Source organism: Puma concolor, chromosome D2, assembly GCF_028749965.1.
Source record: "Puma concolor isolate L17-30 chromosome D2, mPumCon1.1.hap2, whole genome shotgun sequence".
In the NCBI taxonomy this organism is placed as follows: Eukaryota; Metazoa; Chordata; class Mammalia; order Carnivora; family Felidae; genus Puma; species Puma concolor.
The window spans coordinates 73,124,264-73,147,634 of record NC_141677.1 but is presented as its reverse complement, the minus strand read 5'-3'; the positions used below and the strand labels follow the sequence as shown (position 1 = coordinate 73,147,634).

At 33.4% G+C, this 23,371-nt stretch overlaps 1 protein-coding gene across 2 annotated transcripts in view; it reads right to left on the bottom strand.

Moving 5' to 3' along the window:
• ATRNL1 (attractin like 1) overlaps positions 1-23,371 on the bottom strand; it is a 772,750-nt gene that overhangs the window by 599,403 nt on the left and 149,976 nt on the right. For both annotated transcript variants that reach the window (XM_025917756.2, XM_086680957.1), the window contains exons 11-17: positions 22,039-22,123; positions 20,509-20,717; positions 18,301-18,419; positions 13,544-13,676; positions 9,220-9,401; positions 3,789-4,002; positions 1,083-1,271 (exon numbers count right to left, since the gene is read on the bottom strand). In XM_025917756.2, the coding sequence (XP_025773541.2) occupies positions 1,083-1,271; positions 3,789-4,002; positions 9,220-9,401; positions 13,544-13,676; positions 18,301-18,419; positions 20,509-20,717; positions 22,039-22,123 (1,131 nt within the window). The remainder of the gene's footprint in view (positions 1-1,082; positions 1,272-3,788; positions 4,003-9,219; positions 9,402-13,543; positions 13,677-18,300; positions 18,420-20,508; positions 20,718-22,038; positions 22,124-23,371) is intronic.

The window sequence follows — 23,371 nt, the reverse complement described above, 5'->3', positions numbered from 1 at the left end:
AGTCTGGATCAGTCACAGGAGGTACAGACCCCAATTAGTAGGGCATGAATGAATGGATTCAACATTGAAAAGCAGGTGGAAGCAATGGAAGTAAAAATAATCCTTCCTATCTTCTTATTACAAATCTGAACAGACTAATCAATTCATGTCCCTGTTGGAAAGGCATTTTTTGGTGAGCTCCAGTTTCAGAGGTAGACTGTGGAAAGATAAACCATATTTTTTGCTAGCAAAGAGCTGAGACCAGTAGCTTCTACATCTTCCCAAGCCAAAAAAAAAAAAAAAAAAAAAAACAAACAAAAAAACAAAAGTTGCATGTGACCTCAGATGCCTAGAAGGACACCAAGTGCTATCAGTAATGTTGTGCAATCCCCTTGGCAGCAGCATCCTGATGAAATTTTGTCTTTGCAAGAAAGGCCGCTCATAACCACACAGTACCCATATCATACATTCAGTCAAGTGCATCCTCCCCCTACAGTCCTTACAAAACATGAGACCAGCAAGGGGCAAGATCTTCTCCTGAAGTAAACCTACAACAAGTCCAGCACTGCCCTGCTGACATGACTCTCCATGTGATGCCAAGACTGCATCCTTCATTTATAGTAGATGTACTACCCCTCGTAGTATGCTTGATATTCTCGCCAAAAAATGCTTAACTTAAATCTTATCACGAGAAAAGAATTAGACAAATCCAAGTTGGGCCACTTACAAAACAACTGCTATAGATTCTTTAAAACTATCACAGTCGTGTAAGCCATGGGAACTGTACTAGATTAACGAACACTACAGAAGCACAACAAAGCAGTATGTGATCCTTGAAGTAACAAGAACTTCCGAAAAGTGTTACGCTATCTGCAACACAGACTCAGAGTTAGGGAGACCACAAACAAGGCAAAATGTAAATATATAGGATAAAATAATTAGCAGATTTCAAAATGACAGTATAACTTAAGTGTGGGGTTTAGACCACCAATAGGTTTGAAAACAGTTAACTGTAACACTTTTTTCGCATCTTTCGAAAACTTCTTCAAATGTTCAATTTATGATGCCTTTAAATGAAAAAGTCACTCTGGATAAATACTTACGAGAGCAGGTGGCAGTTTGCCACTCCAGACACTGTCCGTATGGGAAAGAAATGATATAAGCATTGGAGTCAACACATCGTCTCGTGCTACTGCACCACATACACTCCATGCCATTGCTTGTACAGTTGGAGCAGGACGTCCTTAGAGAACACGGCTTTTTGCATGGCCTTGCATTTTGATTTGGACTAACTGGAATAAATCAGCAAATATAATTAGTTTATTTGTTAACTGTATTTTAACACAAGTAGATGGGTTTCATTTGTTTTGCTGTTTAGGGAATGTTTCAAGTAAGCCAAGTGTGGGATAAAAATTATAGCCAAAGATACATGATAAGGTGAATGAAAATAAAGATGAGATGTCATCTCATCTACTTAGTAAATTTATTATCGAATTTGAACATTGTAGTTCTTTGGGAAATTTCAATACTTTATTAAGTACATAAAATTATATAATTTAAAACCTTATAAACAGAAATGTAGCACATGACCTGGTTTTCTAGCTTTGGCTAAACACAACATACACTATCACTACTTACTTTCTTGTTACAATTTTTTCCATAAACATTTCATATCTTATCAAAACAAATGCCCTGTCAGTGAACATGTCTCTGATATAAACAAACAATTAAAATAAAACAATATACTATAAAATCTTTACATGAAATACAATATACCTATTACAATAAATATTTTTTTAATATTACCAAGAATGTGAAGGAACTAGAAGCCTGTACATTGCTGGTGGGAATGTTAAAATGATACAACTTTTATGACAAATGGTATGGCAATTCCTCAAAAAATTAAGCACAGAATTACCATATGATATAGCAATTCCACTTCTGGCTATATGCCCAAAAGATGTGAAACTGGAACTGGAAAAGATATGTGAACACCCATGTCCACAGCATCAGTACTCACAACAGCAAAAGTAAAAGTAACTCAAGTTTATGCTGACAGATGAATGAATAAACAAAATTTGTATGTACATATAATGGATAATTATTCGCCCTAAAAATGGAATGAAATTCTAACATATGCTACAATATGGATGAACCTTGAAGACATTATGCTAGGGAACGTAAGCTAGCCATAAAAGTTCATACACTTTATGATTCCACTTATATGAGGTACCTAGATTAGTCAAACTCATAGAAACAGAAAACAGAAGGTGGTTGTCAGGGGCTGAGGGAGGGAGGTACAGAGAGGTATTTTTTAATAGATATGGAGTTTGGGAAGATGAGAAAGTTCTGGAGATGCTTGGTGTTAACTGAGGCACTTACCAACACTGAACTCTACATTTAAAAATGGTAAAAATGGTAAATTTTATGTTATGTATATTTTACACAATAAAAATATTTAAAAAGAGAAAACAATATTCCTTTCTCACTTAACAAAAATCCATTCGATGACAAATAACATATGATTTCACTCAGATGTAGAATTTAAGAAACAAAACAAATAAGCAAAGGGAGAAAGAGAGAGAGAGATGCAAATCAAAAAACAGTCTTTAATTATAGAGAACAAATGGATGGTTACCAGAGGAAATGGGGGTGGGGGATGGGTTCAATAGGTGACGGGGATTAAGGAGCGCACTTGTGATGAGCACAGGGTGATGTATGGAACTATTGAATCACTATATTGTACGTTTGAAACTAATGTAACACTGCACGTTAACTAACTGGAATTAAAATAAGAAAAAAATAATGTACACTTCTAGCATTTTATACTGGCTAATAAACCAAATAAAAACTTACAACACAATTAGTACAGGTTTGGAGTTTGAATTCCATAGCCAATATAAAAAAAATTAAAGGTCAATCACCACAAAATGACATATAATGCAAAAAAAAAAACCCATATAACAGAAAAGTTCCTTTTTACTTGCCAAATGAAATAGATCTGTAAGATGAAAATAATTTGAAATAGTTGTTATTCTTAAAAACAAAACTTTCTTCCAAACACTATTATTATAATAGACATAAACAGGGGCGCCTGGGTGGCGCAGTCGGTTAAGCGTCCGACTTCAGCCAGGTCACGATCTCGCGGTCCGTGAGTTCGAGCCCCGCGTCAGGCTCGCGTCAGGCTCTGGGCTGATGGCTCAGAGCCTGGAGCCTGTTTCTGATTCTGTGTCTCCCTCTCTCTCTGCCCCTCCCCCGTTCATGCTCTGTCTCTCTCTGTCCCAAAAATAAATAAACGTTGAAAAAAAAAAATTTAAAAAAAAAAATAATAATAGACATAAACAAAATTATAATAGATTCTTACTAGACTGCAAGTAACTATAACCATAAATTCATAATCTCCCTATTTCAACCAAGAAATAAAAATTGTATAAAATAATAAAATTTTGTTATTTCCACCAGTTAATGCTGAGGTCACTAAGACTATATGGGGAATGTGGATCAAGATAAAATTTACCGAAAAATCAGGAAATCAACATCATAAAAAGATGGTGAGGGGCACCTGGGTGGCTCAGTCGATTAAGTGTCCAACTGGGCTCACAGGTCATGATCTCACAGTTCATAAGTACAAGCCCCACTTTAGGCTCAGATCCTCTGTCTCCCTCTCTCTACCCCTCCCCTTCTCAAAAATAAGTAAACATTAAAAAAAATTAAAGATGGTGAAAGTTACTTCAGGCCTCTAGGCTATCACACATGGAAGAGGAGTTAGAAACACAATATTTTTAAAGAAATATTAGTTTACCACTTACCAACAGGCTTTTCACAAACAAGGCCATCTGCCATAGATGTACAAGGATTAGCTTTTAGGCCTGCCACTGCAGCCTTTTCTAGATAGGCACAGAACCCAGAATCATTTGGTTCACCAGGAAGCCACTGTAATGTTGTATTTGTAAAAGGAGACATGTCTTCCCATCCCCAGTAGGATATATTGATCTTGCGCAAGCCTACCCAAGGTGATACTTTCTGTAAACAACAACAAAAAGAACATTAAAAAACAAGTTGCATATAAAAATGCCACCATTTTCCTCAGCAATGATGGTTCATCATCACTAAAAATTACATCTAAAAACATATAGAACTGCTTTTCTAATGACCAGGGGTAATTAACAATTCCAGCACATTTTGGAGAATGATACAGAAAGAACCCCATTTTTAAAACATAGATTTTGTGCTCAAGCTACATGACTGGGGTCAATTATTTAGCCCTTGTGAACCTCAGTTTCCTCTTCTACAAAATGAAAAAATACGTGTCTGATATAAATACCTACCTGATAAGGCAAGATCACTACAAAGTTAACATACTGCTGCAGCTACTGCTGTTACTGCTACTGCTGCCATTACTGCTCCTACTGTTGCCAATTTAATCAGTCATGGAGGTAAGAATCTAAAGCGAAGTTGCCATTACATGCACAGTGAGAAAACAGGAAACAAAACTAACAAACTATATGTAGAGTGGAAACTTCATAACATGTTCACAAAAGAACTCAGAAGAATAACGCCTCTCTCCTGACTTAGATTCTACTGGTACATCAGGACTTTCATGTAATTTTAGATGAAGTTATGGGTCAGTAGGAAGCAACCAGGCACTGGGGTTCACTACAGCAGACTTGGAGCTAGGGTCAGCAGCAAAGTCATGTGCTCACTTCACTCTCCTTCCCCTTTGCAGAAGTTATCTCTCACCATGCTTCACTGCCCTGCATAGGCTTGGGGGCGGGATGATGAAGGTAATGTGAAACTGTCCTTTCTGATTTCTGTGCTTCTCCCAGGTGCTAGAATCTCTTACCTAGATTCCCTAGTTCTTGTAAAGGTATTTTTGTATATGAATGGTTCCAACCAATGTTCTACGGGGGAACAAGTGCTGGGAATTTCCATTCTGTCATCTTGCTGACATTATTCCTAAACACTTATACCTTAATATACATAATATATTTATTTTCTAAGTTACTAAGTTAATAATATTATATTACAGTTTGAGGTGACTTCAAAACTCCACATCATCCTTTTTACACTGTGGACTGTCAGGGTAGATAAAAATATGTATCTGCATTTGAGTGTTTAACAATATACAAATAAGATGTAGATATATAGATATAGATTGATATAAATATATAGATATCTCTTGTGTTTACTCTAAATATGCTGTATAAATGGTCCTAGAGAACTTATAAAGATAGCTACAGACCTAGAAACTTTCAAAGTGTATAAACATAATAAATTTCACATAGTAAATACTCAACAAATTATTTCTCAGATACAATTAAAATATCCTATGCATATTCATTATGACAGTCGATCTCATACCACCTAGTAGAGTACTCCACACATAGTAGGTAGCCAAAAAATTTTGTTAACCAAAGTTCATCAGAACAGGTATGGTTATTTTCCACCATCCAATTGCTCAGACAGAGATAGTGTTTAATAAATGTTTCCAATTATAAAAATACACATGCTACTTTGTCTTGCGATCACCATAGATTTCACACATTATTCTGAAAGATATTTTGATAACAAAAAAGCTACGACATTTTTACAGTTCTTGATAATAACAGCAGGAGTCAATCCAGCATAGATATTTCAGATTAATGATTGTACTTCACGTTACAGCGACTCTTGTCTACATTTCCAACTATCTGTAGGAAAGACAAGTCATTTAAAGTAAAATATTACTCCCTAACTCATCATGATAAGAATCTGAGAGGAAGAGGAAAGAAACAGAAAAATGAAGCCGTTGATAAAACATTGAAAGTAACTATTACCCAGCAAATGAACTGGACAGGCAGTTGAAAATAGAAGACAAATTATAACATTATGAAAATTTACTAAAGCACATCATAAATCACTGCAACATTTCATTAGCCATTTCCGATAAGTAAATGATTATTTGACCCAGAATATTTCTTTAAATTGCCTGAATTTGTCTGTCTTTATTTGCCAAGGGAGGGTTATCTAAGTGTATACAAGTGGAATGACTCAGGATATAACTCATTTTACATAAAGGTATGCTTAATGGAATGTCAACTTGCAGAAGCTTCTACCTTTGCAACGCTGCTAAAGCTCAGCTTTCTAATGAAACAAAACCTTCTTCTATTCTAGAGCGCACTAGTCCACAAACTCTCAAATCTATGTTCACCACACAGCCAAAGTAACCGTTAGTACAATCTTTATGATTTATAGCAACAAGCAAGAAAATTGAGGAACACAAGAAACCTTGAAATGCGCAACTTCTGAACTTGCACATTTCAAGATTGTAGTGTAAAAACTAAAAATATTACATTTTAAACAAGGAAAAAAAGCAACAGAGCTCTAATGCGGAATACTGGGACTTTCTAAAACTCAAAGACTGTGGATCTACCACTAATAAGCTCTTTATAAGCGACACAATACAGAACTAATTTCCAAATGTTATTTGTAATTGTCCCCCAATTTTGTGATTAAAGAAATAAAGCCCCTGGCATCACAAGAATATAACAGATACTAATTTATGTTATATGCTCCATACAATTAAAAAAAATTTACACATATACCTTTTCACATTTTTCTAAAATATTTTTTTTAACTAATTGGTGTCTCACTTACACGAAACCACATACATCTTACCTTCAGGACATTAGGCTGGTAGCTCTTAAGACAAAGAAAAGAAAAAAAAAAAAAAAAACATAGGTGTTTCTCTTGCCTCCTTAGAAATATCTTCATGTGCTGGCCAACTCAACATCCTCCAGAAGTTAGCTAGGGCATTACTCTAGGAAACTCCTTAAGACCACATCACTAATTAGATATACACTCTCTTTCTTCATATATCCCATGTGCAACTATCATTATAATTATCACAATACAGTATAATTGTGTTTGTCTTCCTCACCAGTAAAATCTTTGAGAAAAGTGATGGTCTTTTAATTTCTATCCTCAGCAAGCTGTAGATTGCCAAGTACATTGAAGGTGCTCAATAAACATGTACTAAATGAATGAATACTGGCCCATTCTTCACAGAAAAACAGCTACAATTCACACAAAAATGATTTCACATATCAATCTGCATACAAATTTGGTAAGTTTTTTCTTTATTCTATTAATATCAAGCATATGATAAATGACAGCTAACAAATATACTGTGATATCCATTTCAAAATTTTGAATATTTATAAAAACCAGTGATATAATTAATTTAACCATTTTATTAAAGCGTAGAGCAGGGCTTTGGCTCAACAATTAGAAACTCACATTAATAAGTTAAATCATCTGGTATTGATACTCATAAGAAGTATACATTCTGATATCACCAAAAATGTAGGCAGTAACAGTGAAGTGATGTCCATAAAAAAAATTTCAAAAGTGAGTGTCCTTAAGTCCCCTTAATTTTTTGTAACATTTATGAAAACTGTTCTTCTATCATGCTTTAAACACCAGATATATATTCCTCTGTTATGAGTAAAAATAAAATCAGTTACCCATTCTTCATCATAAATCAGGAATGATCTGAAGAGATTAAAGGTCCTAATACAACTATCCAGGGCAGTGGGGCCAGGGTGGCAAGGAGAATTTGTCATTCACCATGGAAAAATTAAAATACTCTGGGGCACATCCTTTTCCACAATTAATATAAGTATTAACTATTCATCAAATAAATTCATTTAGATACCTATGAATTCTAAATAATGATTTCTAGAAATAGTAGTAACAGCAGCAGTCCAAATAGTGATACCAAAATAACAACCCTTAAAATGCAAACAATAATGATAATTACTGTAAACACTCAATAAAATTTATACTCTTTACATGCATTATCTCACTTTTTTTTCACAATAGACATGCAAAGTAGCTATGATTATTACCCCTGTTACAGGGCTGGAGAGATTAACTTGCTACTAAGTTTTAAAGATAAGCAGTACGTCCTATTCCATGCTCTACATCACTTTGATAATACTGTCCTCAATGCTTCTTTAAAATCAGCTATACCAAGAAAACATTATGTATTTCTATGGCAAGTAATTGGTAACATTTGCTCTAAAATAGTTTCAAGCCAAAATTGTCTCCTCTGTCCTATATGGAGTGGAGTTCTGGAGTATCAATAGAGTATTTGTCCAAATAAAAGCCATAATTGAAGGTCAAAATAAAGTTGTTGAAATCTGGTGTAATACAGTTTCACACATTCGTGAGTAACAGATGTATTAGAGACATACATCCATTATTTGTATAGAAATTATGCCACTTTGTGCATTATTTACCATAGGGTGTGTATGTATATGTATGTATATATTTATCTTCAACAGTAGGCCAAAACTAATACAAGTTTCAGATTTAAGGTATATATTATTTTTTAGTCTTATCACTTACTTGATCTCTTTTGAGTTCTAATTTTATTTTTGAAACAAAATGCAGAAAGCTTCTATGATGCCATGACAGTTTATATTAGTATATTTCAATTAAGCACATGAACTAAATAAAGTTTCTCATAACTATATTTAGTAAATTATTTCCAAATCTCCTTACATAATCTACTCTTAAGAGTTGACTATATTTTAATATCCCAAGAGTAGAAAATAAATACTGTAAATTCCTATTAGAAATGTCTTATAAAATAATATCTTGATACAATTTTCAAAGAAATACTCAATTTTTTACAGAAATATCTTCCATAAAACTCCCTGAAATATTGAAACTGTTTCTAAGTGTTGTATGTTCCAATATCTTCCACATACTTTACAAACTGGTTTTTGTCCTGCTAACCTTTATTACATTATTTCAAGCAAATCTACACCTAGAAAATCGCATAATTCAAAAACCCAACTCACAACACACATACACATTCACAGAAAAATACATATAACCAATGTGTTCGGTCTAGTGTTTTAATTATAAGGGACGTCTCAAATTATGAAGTAATTACACTTCAAATTCTTAAATTTTATGCACATGTATTTTAAGTATATTTATTCATATGAAATGACTTCTTGGTAAGAAATGCAGTGGTTTACTGTGTAAAACCAAGATGTGTAATTTAGAAAACTTTATTCCCAAATACATATACAGATTAAGTCCACTGCTAATTGATTTTTGCAGTTAGTTCCACTTTTACTTCCAAGATTTAGTAAAAATAATTTATTTAGAAGCAAAAAGAATGAACCATTGCTAGTAAGTATAGGACTTTCTGCATATTTCCATAATATAAACAAGAGTTATTACCTGTTGTGTATACTTCTGTATTTCATCCAGAACAAATTCTACTTCTTTTGAGGTTGTTAATGAAGCAAGATTTCCACTAAGATTATAGCAATAAAGTTTTGCATTGTCATAGCTTTCTCTACTGGAATTGATTCTAAGACAAGCATCACCAATATGATTCCATCCTTCTCCACAAAGATGAGCTAGTCAAAAAAAATTATATCTTATTTTTAGATTATCAAAAAGCATTTATATTTTTCAGTTATTTTAGAATTCTAAACACAATTTCTATATTTGTTAAACAACTTTTAATGATAAAAATTTTAAATGTATCAATATAATTTAAAAAACAAAACTTATCTAATAGTTTGGTGGAAAAGAAGAACAGAAGATCCTAATTTTTTTCTTTAATTCTTAAGCACAATATAAGCTATAGCTCTATAATATCTGTTAAAATGTGTTGACTGTTTGCAGGGTTTTTTAGTGTACTGGCATACGGTATGTTAACTAGTAAAATCACTACTGTATTTACATCCCCGGGCCCAGCTTACATTATACAAGATCACTTTAAAGAAAAATAACCAGCATATAACAAGCAAATTCAAAGTTATTCCTCTTTTCCAAATCTAATTTCCACAGTTCAGGTATACTATTTTAATATAAGTTGGGTTCTTTGATTCTTTAATTATAAGTGTGGAGAGAGAAGTATCATTTATGTTTAATAAAGAAGCTATAATCTTTTAATGTTTATTTATTTTTGAGAGAGAGAGACAGAATGTGAGCAAGCAAGGGGCAGAGAAAGAGGGAGACACAGAATCCGAAGCAGGCTCCATGCTCTGAGCTGTCAGCACAGATCCCAACACAGGGCTCGAACTCAAACCGCGAGATTGTGACCTGAGCTGAAGTCAGATGCTTAACTGACTGAGCCACCCAGGCGTCCCATAATCTTTGCTTTTCTATGTTTACTTTTAAACAGGTATGCAGGTCTTTCTAACATTTAAACACACTATTCAATAATAGTGGTTGATCCTTATAATACAAGTTGAACTTAAAAGAGTGCCTATTGTCTAAACCATATTTATAAACACATTATAAAGTTATGCTCTAGCATAACTAATTAAGACTGAAGTGCTTCATTAAAACACTGATCTATAAAATTTGACTACATTTTAGTTTCCATACCATATTACATATATCAGTGCCTTCCGCCCTTTCAGCTTTAGATGGATTAGTACAAATTTTATGGAACTGTTCTAAAGCTGCAATTCTCAAACATTTGGTCTCAAAACCCCCCCTTTTTTTTTCTTAAAAATTATTGAGGACCTCACAGATCTTTTCTGTAGGGATTTTTTATCTAATGGCTTCAATCATATTAAAAATTAAAACTGACCATTTAAAAATATATTTATCTATTCACCTAAAACTGGAATTTAAAAATGCATTACAAACATAGTCTTCCATCTCTTGGGGTGTTTTTGCCTTTATGCTATATACAGGCCCAAAGGACATGTATCAGCAAATTCTCTCCCTGAGGGACAGCAGCCGACAGTTTAGGACAACGGCATGAAAAAAATTAAGATGGCCTGATGAATGAATAGAGGGATGGATAGACAGAGCAGGGATAAAGCAGAGCAAAATGTTCATTGTAGAATCTAGGGTAAGGGTAATGGGTCGGTGTCCTCTTACTATTCTTTCCAGTTTTCTATATGTTTGAAGATTTTCATAATAAAATATTGGGAGATAATCATTTCAACTTAAAATAGTGTATTTTATTTTACAAGAATTACAGTATCCAAAACAAACAAAAATTAAAAATAGTGTAGCTGCTGTATATTTTTGCAAATCTCTTTAATGTTGGTTTAATACAAGACAATTGTATTTTCATATCTACTTCTCCAATCTATTAGAATCATGCCTTTAGAAAACTCCAGAGTAAACCCATGACAGAATGAGAATTTAAAAAGCAAATAATATTTTAGTATTACTAGTTTTGACCTCATGGACCCTCTCAAAGAGTCCATAAACAGGGGCCTCCTGTTCTTTAATAACTGCTGTCTTACTGAATTGGGTACCATGAACAGTACCTAGAACACAGTAATCTCTCAATAAACTATAACTGTCATTTAATAAGATTGTTTATAATACTTTTATTTTCTTTTTCAGGCTACACCTATAGCAATCTACCTTGTCTTCTGGAATCCAAAGTACCTAATTACTTCAAGGAAGCAGTGCAAAAGCTTTGTTCAGTTAAGGGTTTTTTTTTTTTTTTTTTTTTTACCTTACTGAATCAAGGAAGGATTTAAATTTCTTTTGCATGTCTCCTTTTGTGACAAATACTTAGGTGAAAAATCATACAAATGGACACAAATACATGTGTCTTTGAGACTAAACTAAAGTATAGGGCTGACCCAAATGTTTTAATGGTTTAGGCTTTTATAGTATTGAGCATCAACTCAGCTTCAGAGTTAAATGAGAAGCAGTAAATTTTTAAAATGCGTTTAGTGAGATAAATGCAAATTTCCGAGTTTATATGAGATCAATGAAAAAATGCAATTCACAAATGTTCCTAGAAAAGTGCAACAGGGGGCACCTGGGCGGCTCAGTCAGTTAAATGTCCGACTTTGGCTCAGGTCATGATCTCACAGTCGAGTTCAAGCCCCACGTCGGGCTCTGTGCTGACAGCTCAGAGCCTGGAGCCTGCTGCAAATTCTGTGTACTCTCTCGCTCTGCCCTTCCCCCACTCATCCCTGTCTCTGTCTCTCAAGAATAAATAAATGTTTAAAAAAAATTTTTTTTAAGTGCAACAGTATAGACAGCGTCCTCTATTTACAGCATTCACTTCCTTGAGACCAGCATAGGGAAAAACAAACTATACCTAGTTGGTTGCTTAGTAAATATGAATGTAGAACACAGGAAGTTAGTTTATAATGCATTTTATATTGTATTTGTTGTATGGTATTTATTATTCTCTAGAGAAATAGCCTGGCCAAGTGGAGCCCTTATACCAAATCAAACTTCTTTCCTGGGCAATGTATAGATAACCACTTATTTTTCCAAACTTCCACTGGCAATCAAATTCTCTTCTTCTTAAAGCAATATTCCTTTAAACATATACATTTATCTGTGTTGTCAGCACAGAGACCAAGATGGGGCTTGAACTCACGAACCGTGATTATGACCTGACCAAAATCAAGAGTCAGACACTTAACTGACTAAGTCACCCAGTTGCCCCTTGTGTCCAAGATTTTTAAAAAAACATTGTAAGTATTTTTACTGATCTACATGTTGATTTTAGCATTTAACACTCAGATATCAATGCTACTTTCAAGTTTCATATCACCTCACTATTGCTTCTCAAAACCTAGCAGTTCATTAATATTCTCTAATTTTTTCAAAGTGAACACACACATGCATGTATCCTGTTTAAAAACTTTAAATGTCAGTATATAAACAAAACCTAAAATTTACATAAACATTCTAGAATCTTAATGGTACTTTTGAAGGCAATCTATTTTTTATTTTATTACATGAACTTCCAAGCATGACATAAATCCTATGATGGAATTTTCAAGGACATTTTAGAATTACGTAAGTTAGAAATTTTTCTCTGAAAAATATAACAAAACCATCAAAAACCATGGAATACAGAAAAGCAAAACACTGAACTGAAATAAAACACCCAGTTAATAGTTACATCTGCCATTTACAAACCATGCAACTTTGAACAAGTCCCTAAACAATGTATGTCTCACTTACCTGTATAACAAGAAGATGGAACTGGTTTAAGTATCTATATTACTTTTTGGTTTTCTAATTTTATCTTTTATATTTAAAAGGAAGAGTACTCAGGGTTTACTAGGAAGAATGATACGTGTAAAAAATAAATTAAAATTGCTTTTTTTAATGGACTTTGCTTGGTTTACATAACTTAGATTCTCATTAAATCATATAAAACTTATTATAAATGTTATAATTTATAATAAAAAGTAGTAAAAATAGTTCCCAGAATTTCAAAGATAAGAAGCAAATCAAATAGATCAAATGTTAACATTTATTAAAATCTGGATATTAGCCTGAGTGCTTATTATTTTCTGTATTTTTAAGACAGAATTTTTTAAATTTAAAAAAATATTCTGATCAAGTCAATAGTATTATAATAAATAGAGAAATCATGAACATCTTAAAGAACTGGAAGGAAACATACAAATTATTTTTATGGAAACAATGCTATTATTACTCCAATATTATCATTTATTTGAAACTGGAATGTCTTAGTAAATGCTCTTTACTATAATGGTACTCATCTGTAGGCTATAAAATTCATTTACCGAACTGAAATCTTTACCTGGTAAAGCCTGGCATTCTTGCTGTCGCTGATCCCACTGGCAATTCAAGTTTAGCGAACAGCTTTTACAGCTGGTAAGTTTGTTACAAATCTGCTCATTTCTCACATGACATTTGGTATAGTTTTTCACGGACTAGAAAGTTAAGAGATAAAACATGTTATTTTTTACCTCTGTATAGCAATGATTTTTAAATGTCAATGTATATATAAATCACCACGTGAATTTTAAAGTTCAGATTTCTGGGGTGCCTGGGTGGCTCAGTGGGTTGAGCGTCTGGCTTCGGCTCAGGTCATGATCTCGTGGTCTGTGAGTTCGAGCCCCGCGTCGGGCTCTGTGCTGACGGCTCAGAGCCTGGAGCCTGCTTTGGATTCTGTGTCCCTCGCTGTCTGTCCCTCCCCCGCTCATGCCCTGTCTCTGTCTCTCTGTCTCTCTCAAAAATAAATAAACATTAAAAAAATAAAAATTTTAAGTTCAGATTTCTAACCCCAAATCCAATTCTACTGAATCAGAATCTCTCTTACTCATTTCTTTAAACTATAACTGCTGGAACTAGAATATATGCTTATTGGAAATAATTTACAATTTCCACAATCTGAAACAAAAACCATCAAATGAAAGCCTACTCTATTAAATCTGATAACAAGCTTCCAATTCAATAAATAAGGTCAATGCAGAGTCATTTTTCTTAATGATCACATGGAACAAAATTCTAGTTGTAATAAAACTATCATGCAATAAGTAGAAATGATAAGTAGTAAAAATTGAAGAGATGATAAACATAAATTATTTTCTCAATAACTCAAACTAATGTTACTCTCACAGACACTAAATAATAATTTTGGTCAACTGACATTTCTCCTGTATCTGTCATGTTTCTTTTATGGTGACCGCAAAGAAGCTGAAGTTACACTTTGATCAATCCTACTATACAGCATAATCATATGTCAACTAAATTCCAGTATGAAAAGATTAAAGATTAAAGGTCAAAAAGAAAAAAATGGGCAACATAGGAACTCTGCAGGTAGTTCCCTACACACAACAAGGTTCAGATATTTCACATGATAGTATTAATATGATAAAAATTTTTGGCTCAATTCTTTCCATGACTCTTGAGAAAAACCACAAAGGACTTTAATGCTGCATCTGTGCTCCACTTCAATCTTCATACACACACACACACACACACACACACACACACACACACACTCACCTCAAGCTTTCTAATGTAACAGAGCTAAATATTTCTTTTCAGTCAATAAAGTTAACAGTTAAAATTTACTTATAACTGGGGCGCCTGGGTGGCTCAGTCGGTTAAGCGGCCGACTTCGGCTCAGGTCATGATCTCGCGGTCCGTGAGTTCGAGACCCGCGTTGGGCTCTGTGCTGACAGCTCAGAGCCTGGAGCCTGTTTCAGATTCTGTGTCTCCCTCTCTCTGGCCCTCCCCCATTCATGCTTTGTCTCTCTCTGTCCCAAAAATAAATAAACGTTGAAAAAAAAATTAAAAAAAAAAATTTACTTATAACTATCCCACATATAAAAATGGTTAAAGCAGGGTGCCTGGGTGGTGTAGTCTGTTAAAGGTCAGCCTCTTTTGCTTTCGGCTCAGGTCATGATCTCATAGGTTCATGAGATCCAGCCCTGTACTAGGCTCTGTACTGACAGCACAGAGCCTGCTTGGGATTCTCTCTCCCTCTCTCTCTGCCTCTCCCCAGCTCATTCTCATTCTCTCTCTCTCTCTCTCTCTGTCTCTCTCTGTCTCTCTCTCTCTATCTCTGTCTCTGTCTCTCAAATAAACTTTAAAAATGGTTGAAGCAACTTTTATCATCTTAGACAATTTAAATGTCACCCACCAAACATTTATTTATAAATTAGGGTCATTTCCCATGTAAAATACATTGCAGTCACCTCCATTCCAGAGGTGTTAATTTCTGTAGAGCAAATTACATATAAAGTAACAGATAAAAATAACTAAATAGTAATTAATGTTCAGCTTTATTCGTCCTAAGAAAATCAGAGAAGATATTTTTTATGTTTTTAATGTTTTTATTTATTTTTGAGAGAGTCTGAGTGGAGGAGGGGCAGAGAGAGAGGGAGACAGAGGATCTGAAGCAGGATCCGGCACCCAGGGCAGCAAGGCCAATGTGGGGCTCTAACTCACGAACCAGGAGATCATGACCCAAAGTGAAGTCCAATACTCAACTGACTGAGCCACCCAGGTGCCCATATTTTTTTTCAAATCTCAAATTATTTAACCACCACATTTTCATTCAGAACATATATACTTTTTATTGTTACTTTTTCTAATTCGTAGCTTTGTTTTCATATGGAATATAAATCTTAGCACTATTCTATATGCTAATTATAGTCCGAAACATTTTTCAGCTAATTGAAAAGAAAATTAATTACTTGAATCATCTGGTAAATAGAATAACCTATGAAAATGACAGAATGACGGAACAACTGAATAAAAGGAAGAGTAACTATTTCATGCCAGTCTTCAGACTAACAATGGCATCGTTAGAGTCACCTTCCAAATAACTGTACTGCTCTTCATTACAAACAGTATATTCATTTGCTGACACTGAACCAATATAATAGATGAAATCACACACAGGACCAATTTAATCAATGATGAAAGAAAGCTGACTGTTATTCCGAAACATGGCTGGTATTTTTTGGCCTAACAAACCAGATAAACAAGCAGGATATTTGAGCTGTTAGTGCACAAAGTATGCAAGATGAAGTAAATACGACTAAATAATGAAATAGGGTATCAATGGACATCATTACACTAAAATCTCACAGACCTTTCTGTAACCATTAGCATTTGGTTTAGCTTAATCACCAGACGTCTTTATAAAACCGTCTAAAAGACATTACATCAAAGTCTAAATTACAAGCGAGTACCATCTGCTCACTTATACTATCACACCCAGTGCTTTCCTTATTAACATAGCATTCTAAAAACTAAAATATAAACTAAAAGGTCACTTTATGAAAAGACTACTTGATAGCAATTTGCATAACACAATTTTTGAGATCGTGTATTTTCATTTAGCGTAAATGTCTAAACACAATGTCTAAACCCAGGGCTGTCCAACAAAGCTTGAAACACAATATGCTTGCAATTTTTATTTAATAACATTCTCCATTTTATTCCCTTATTCCCATACTTTATTTTACTTAACTCCTATATCCACATTACTCACTAAAATAACCCCCATTAGATGAATATTAATACAAATATAAAAAAATAATTCAAATTTTCAAAGCAGAGTCTTACCATACTAACATTAAAACTCAAATAAAATTGAAGTATATCTGTTATCAAAGCAACTTATATTCCTGGTAAGTATATACCAACACAATATGTATGAAAAAAAGGTTTCAGTCAGGTAAGTCAATAACTGAAAAGTTTCCTCCATTTTAATTTTTGAATGTTATTTTAGAATAGAATCATAAAACAAATATTTTGAAATATGACTATATACTGAGGAAAATTTTTTGATGATACAATAAAAATTTCTCACTTAGTTTTCAAACTCCCTTTTCTTTACCTTTTACGTCTGCATGCTATCTTAAAAAACAGGTCAATACTTTTGGTGATTAATAAAAATTCAGAAAAAGAAGTATGTTATATTTAGTTGAAAATTTGTAAGCACATTATATAGTTATTTTAGCTGTAGCCCAGTAAGAGAATCTTTAGTCCTACTACACACAGTTTTTAATCCCTTAATCTTATACTTGTTAATACTTTTTAAAATTTTTCTTTCAATTTGTTGACGTCTTCTTCAAAACTTGGGACATTTTGATTCTACCCCCTTAAAAGGTTAATTTTTGCTGCTTTTAATCCATTTTCATCTACCAAAAACATTAACTTTATAATTTTTTCCAGTTGTCTACCAAAGTACGGTTTCTCAAACTCATCACTATTGACACTTTGAGCCAGATAATTGTTTTCGGTGGGAGAGTTCATGCATTACAGAATGTTAACAGCAACCCTTGACTCTATTAGATGCCACTTGTGACAACCAAAAATGTCTACACACGTTGCCAAATATCGCTTAAGGCACAAACTGCCTCTGGTTGAGGACCACTGACCTAAAGACAGATAAAAGGCAACTACCCTTGTCAACCTCAGGTTAAACTTAAACACAAAGCATGTAAACAAAACATCAGACCACACCACTCTTGTGCACGTGCATGTCTGACAAGAATCCTATGGAAATAATTTTTACACTCATATACTTATTTTTATACTTATTACCTATATAATCCTACGTCGATCAACACAGAAGACTACATTTATAATTACATTCTTTTTTTAATTTTTATTTATTTTGCGGTGGGAGAGGGGGCAGAGAGAGATGGAAACAAAGGATCTGAGGCGGGCTCTGTGCTGACAGCAGAGAGCCCAACACGGGGCTCAAACCCACAAACCATGATCATGACCTGAGCTGAAGGCGGACGCTTCACCGACTGAGCCACACAGGTGCCCCTATAGTTTATTTTTAAAAGACATAGGAGGAAGTAAAAGTTCATGAAATCAAAACAGAATCTGACAAATTTTAGCAAGAAACTAGAGTCAATTTACAACACAGCACAGCAGTGATTCCCTACACACTTCCTAAGTGTGTTGATGTGCAAAGTGCTTTCGGTACCAAATGGTAGGCTAATGATTAGAAATTAGAAATGGTAAGAAATGATTAGAAAGCAGCCATGTTAGCTACATCACCATTTACCCATAAATACTAACCACACTGCAGTTACTGTTTGCTGAAATACACTTCTTCTCGTCACACCACTGGCACCCGTTTGTATTGGCAGTGCAGCTGGCACAATCCGCGTATCTGTAACATCTGTCATCAGGAGCAGCTGCGACGCAAATGGGAGACAAAGACATCAGGATGAGAAAGGAAATGTCACACTTCTCAATTCACACATTTTTAATGCTTAAGAATCACTAAGACTTTTTACAACATAAATATGGCCATCACCATCAAAATAACTTCTTCAACATGAAGGTAACTTTGTAGTTTAATTGTATTTACAAGTTTTGAGATACCTGCCACTCTCATTTTAATTATTCAATCCACCAAGATCCTACAGCCATTTAAAATTTATCCATCATGGAGGAGGAAAAAGACTTACAGGTATTTTACTAGAAAAAAGCATTACTAACATTTAAAAGAAACATTATAATAAATACACATTGTTTATCATTCTTCATAAAGATATTTAGAGACATCTGAGTTATCACAGACTAACAAAACTTTCTAATGTATTAGAAAATACATTGCTAATTATAGCATGAAAAAATGCATAAAACCCCACCCATCTGAAGAAAACTGGACAATTTTTATCCAAATCATTTATTCATAAATATTTACTAGTAATGTTTTGCATTTTATTTATTTATTCAATAGTTTATAAAAAGTATTAAACTAAAACATTAGTCATCAAAATTCTAGAAAATCTTTGAGATCTGTGGTTGGCTTGGCAATATTAAAGAAGAAAAAAACTACCAAATACGGAATAAATTATTTCACTTTATTTCTTAGAAACACAGTATTTTAATTTTTTTTTTAAATGTTTGTTCATTTTTTGAGACAGAGAGAGCGTAAGAGGAGGAGGGGCAGAAAGAGAGGGAGACACAGAATCTGAAGCAGGCTCCAGGCTCTGAGCTGTCAACACAGAGCCCGACACAGGGCTTGAACCCAGAAACTATGAGATCATGACCTGAGCTGAAGTCAGACGCTTAACCGACTAAGCTACCTAGGCACCCCAATAACACAATATTTCTTAGAGTATACTTTATTTTTTAATGTTTATTTATTTTTGAGAGAGACAGAAAGAGAGAGAGACAGATCATGAGCAGGGGAGGGTCAGAGAGAAATGGAGACACAGAATCTGAAGTAGGCTCCAAGCTCTGAGCTGTCAGCACAGAGCCAGACATGGGGCTTGAACTCACAACTGCGAGATCATGACCTGAGCCAAAGTCAAGAGCCAGATGCTTAACTGGTTGGAGCTACCCAGGCACCCCAGTTTTCAGCATTTTAAGGCACATGAACTCGACAAGAAGCATGGTGGGGAAGATGGGCACCTATGTAACTAACTCCAACACTAGCCTGAGAGCTGTGTTAAGGCAGCAATGTAAAGGAAGTCCAGGTGGGCAAAGGGAAGGGAAATGTTTATCCCACTGAAACAATTCATGAAGGAGGTTGACATTTTTTTTTAATATTTATTCATCTTTGAAAGACAGGGACAGAGCATGAGTAGGGGAGCGGCAGAGAAAGAAGGAGACACAGAATCCAAAGCAGGCTCCAGGCTCTGAGCTGTCGGCACAGAGCCCGACCCCGGGCTTGAGCTCACGAACTGTGAGATCATGACCTGAGCCAAAGTTGGACGTTTAACTGACTAAGCCAGCCAGGTGCCCCAGAAAGAGTATACTTTAAAATATTTTTTACTTATATAGTTAAATAGTATATACATATATATGACCAGGTTACTCATAAAATTTTATATGTGTAATAATACATATAGAATTAAAAAGAGAAATCTAAAAAGGGCTAATAAAAAAATTAAATTATTAAGCATTGCTACATTCAAACATGAAAATTCTTAATTAAAGGATTATGAATTTTTAATTTCTAAAAGCTATAGGTAATTTTTTTGGAAATAGAAATTATCTTTTTTTTGTTTGTTTTTATAATTTATTTTATTTTTTTAAATTTACATCCAAGTTAGCATATAGTGCAACAATGATTTCAGGAGTAGATTCCTTAATGCCCCTTACCCATTTAGCCCATCTGGTTGTTCTCTATATTTAAGAGTCTCTTATGTTTCCAACCCCCTCTCCATTTTAAGTTATAAGTAATGCTTATAAGCAAAATGCATTACAACTTCTAGCCAAGTAAAGAAGCTTTATGCCAGAGGGGAGGGAAAAAAAAAAAAAAAACTTCACCTGTTTTAGGAGGGCATTTTGCTCTAAGGATATTATTAGTATTCCCAGATTCCCAAGATTCACAGTGATTTTTATTCCAAATACATTTTATTCCTGGACCAGCATTCTTACAAAGTTCTTCATCTCTGAAAGCCTTGCAGTTTGGAGGCTTGTAAACAAGGATATCATTAAGGAGTACACTAGAAAAACCTCCAAATATATACATGGACCTATTAAAAAAACAGAATATTAAAGAAACAATATTAAGAAAACTCTAATGAATTAGTTTCAAAAATAAATTTAAGTATACATTTTGCATTTCATCAAGGAAGCAATTTTTTTAGAAATAGAAAGTGCTATACATGGATAGATACACTTTAGAACTGCTATCTAGAATTATAATTTTTGAATACTGACAGTGAATTTAGATATTAGGTACAGAGTCTTTCTTACAGTATTTTACCATCCTCTTATAAAATAGTAGGACCAAGAGTAAAATAATCAAAAAGATATTCAAAATTTTAATTTGGAAAGGAAAATCCAGACAATTATTAAATTAATTCAACTACCAGTGACAAAGAAGTTTGACATGCCTTCAAAAGAGCATAATTTTAACTTCAATTAATTTAATTTCAATATTATTAACATAATAAATGGAAAAAGATCAGAAAATACTTCAGTAGTATCTTTTATTACTTAGAAAGTAAAATAAAAGTCAATATAACACAATATTTCAACAAAGACGGGTGGGGTGTTATGTGTAAACTCTGAATTTCATTTGTTACTATTCTGAAAGCTAACTGATACCAATTACAGAGTTTCATTGTGGTTAACTTCTACCTGCTTTTAGTATCATATTGAAGAAGTTTTACAAAATTAGAGTAAGGTGGTGATAAAATGAACTTACAAGAATGTCATTATGAATTACAAATTTTAAGCTAATGAATGAGCTGGCATAGTTTCCTGCCACATTACCAAATTTTGCTATAGAAATAGAAAAATAATACTAACCTAAAGGAAGAAAGTAACTTAATGCTCGTCCCATCCCAAATCTCAAGGGATATAAAGATAGTAAATCCCAGAGAGGTAAAGGGACTTGTCAAAAATCATGCATTTAATGACAGAACTAAAATGAGAATCTAATTCTTCTCCCTTTCCTTGTCAAAAGTCATGCATTTAATGACAGAACTAAAATGAGAACCTAATTCTTCACCCTTTCCTTGCTCTCCTTGTTAGAAATATAGGGCTATGCTTTCTATCATTTTAGTTTGATCTTTTTAAAAGAAGTCATTCATTGTCTGATCTCTACTAAAAGGAAAGAAGGCAGGATGAATTTTTTAAAAGTATCTGAAGTTTTATCTCAGCACTCTTTCTTCGCTCCCCTTTCTCTTAAATATACTTGAACACAAAAGAATAAAGGATATGGTTAACAAACAAAATGTATTCCATGGTAGACTAGGGATACCTAATGCCATTAAGTACAAATAATATTTCCTTTTAAATAGTAACAGAATATGAGGATAGTATGACTGATAAATATATGCCTTTTACCCATTAATGACAACTGCAGAGTGTCCAAATCTGTTGACATCTCTATGAAGATTTGGTTTCGGTAATATTTTCCATTCATCACAAGCTAGAAAAAAAGAGAATGGCAAAAAAAAATGAAATAAAACAATAAATTAAGACAAATACTATAAAATAATCATTGGTCAAATTAAAGACACAATAATTACAATTAGGAAGCCTTTCATTAATTTGCCATGACCTACAATTTAGTATCATAACTCAACTAACATCATTCCTTAAGTAAAAATAACTTCTACATAAAATTCCCACAAATAAATTTAAGTGTATGAGAACAGCAAAATTGAAAGAAAAGAATGAGGTTAACTTTACATTGGAGGATAATTCCAAAGACATATATTCATTAAACAAACCGAGGTTCATATAGTAAATTACATGAATTGTCAATGCTAAATAAACCTATTAGAAAGTTAAATTACTAAATCAAATTGTATATGCATGCTTATTACAAAATTAAATGAAATATATAATATTCAGTGAAATGCCTAAAAACAGAATCATCAAAAGAAAATATTTAAATCATTTCAACCATCTGATATTTCAAAATAATAGTGTTCATTTTATGTAAAATAAAGTAACTTCTGTTGCAAAAAAGAATAGAAAAAAAACCTAAATAATTCATGAGCTTTATAAAAAATATGGGAAAATGGTTAAAGAAAACTGTGTATTATTTCAATATAACCTAGCCTCAAGCTAACATAGCTTTTGAGATGTTAAGTGATTCAGTTTTCAGTGACATTCTCGGGACAGTGTTTTAGATTTCATCTTCTTAGACATGACATATCTAAAGGCATACATTGATATTTAATAAAAGTACATACATGTAAAAAGCTTTTAAAAACAAATTTTATTTTTAGGTAGTGTAGAAGCCTTTTTGGAACAAGAAAATAAAATACAGTTAGTTGTAAAAGTTAAAGTTGTAATAAATTGTTTTCCTATTTATGTAATTATGTCTATAACACTAGGAATAAAAGAATAATTTGGTTTTATTTTAATGTTACTACTAATTAAGATCAAAGAAGTTAGAAAAAACAAAATCAAAGTTTAGAAAATGAAACTAGAAGACTAAGAGCAATAACCTACATCTTGAATTGTATGTCCCAAAGTCTATTCCAAAGAACATAAATCCTCCCCACAAAAGAGGGTATTCTTTAGTTTGTATAATCTGTCTATAGTTCACAAAATACATCTGCCTATTATATACTCTCAAAAGACAAAGTAGACATAGAGAAGTCTAACTATACCTAACACAGTGTTTTCCCAATATTATATCCACAGAAGCACTTTTCATGTAATA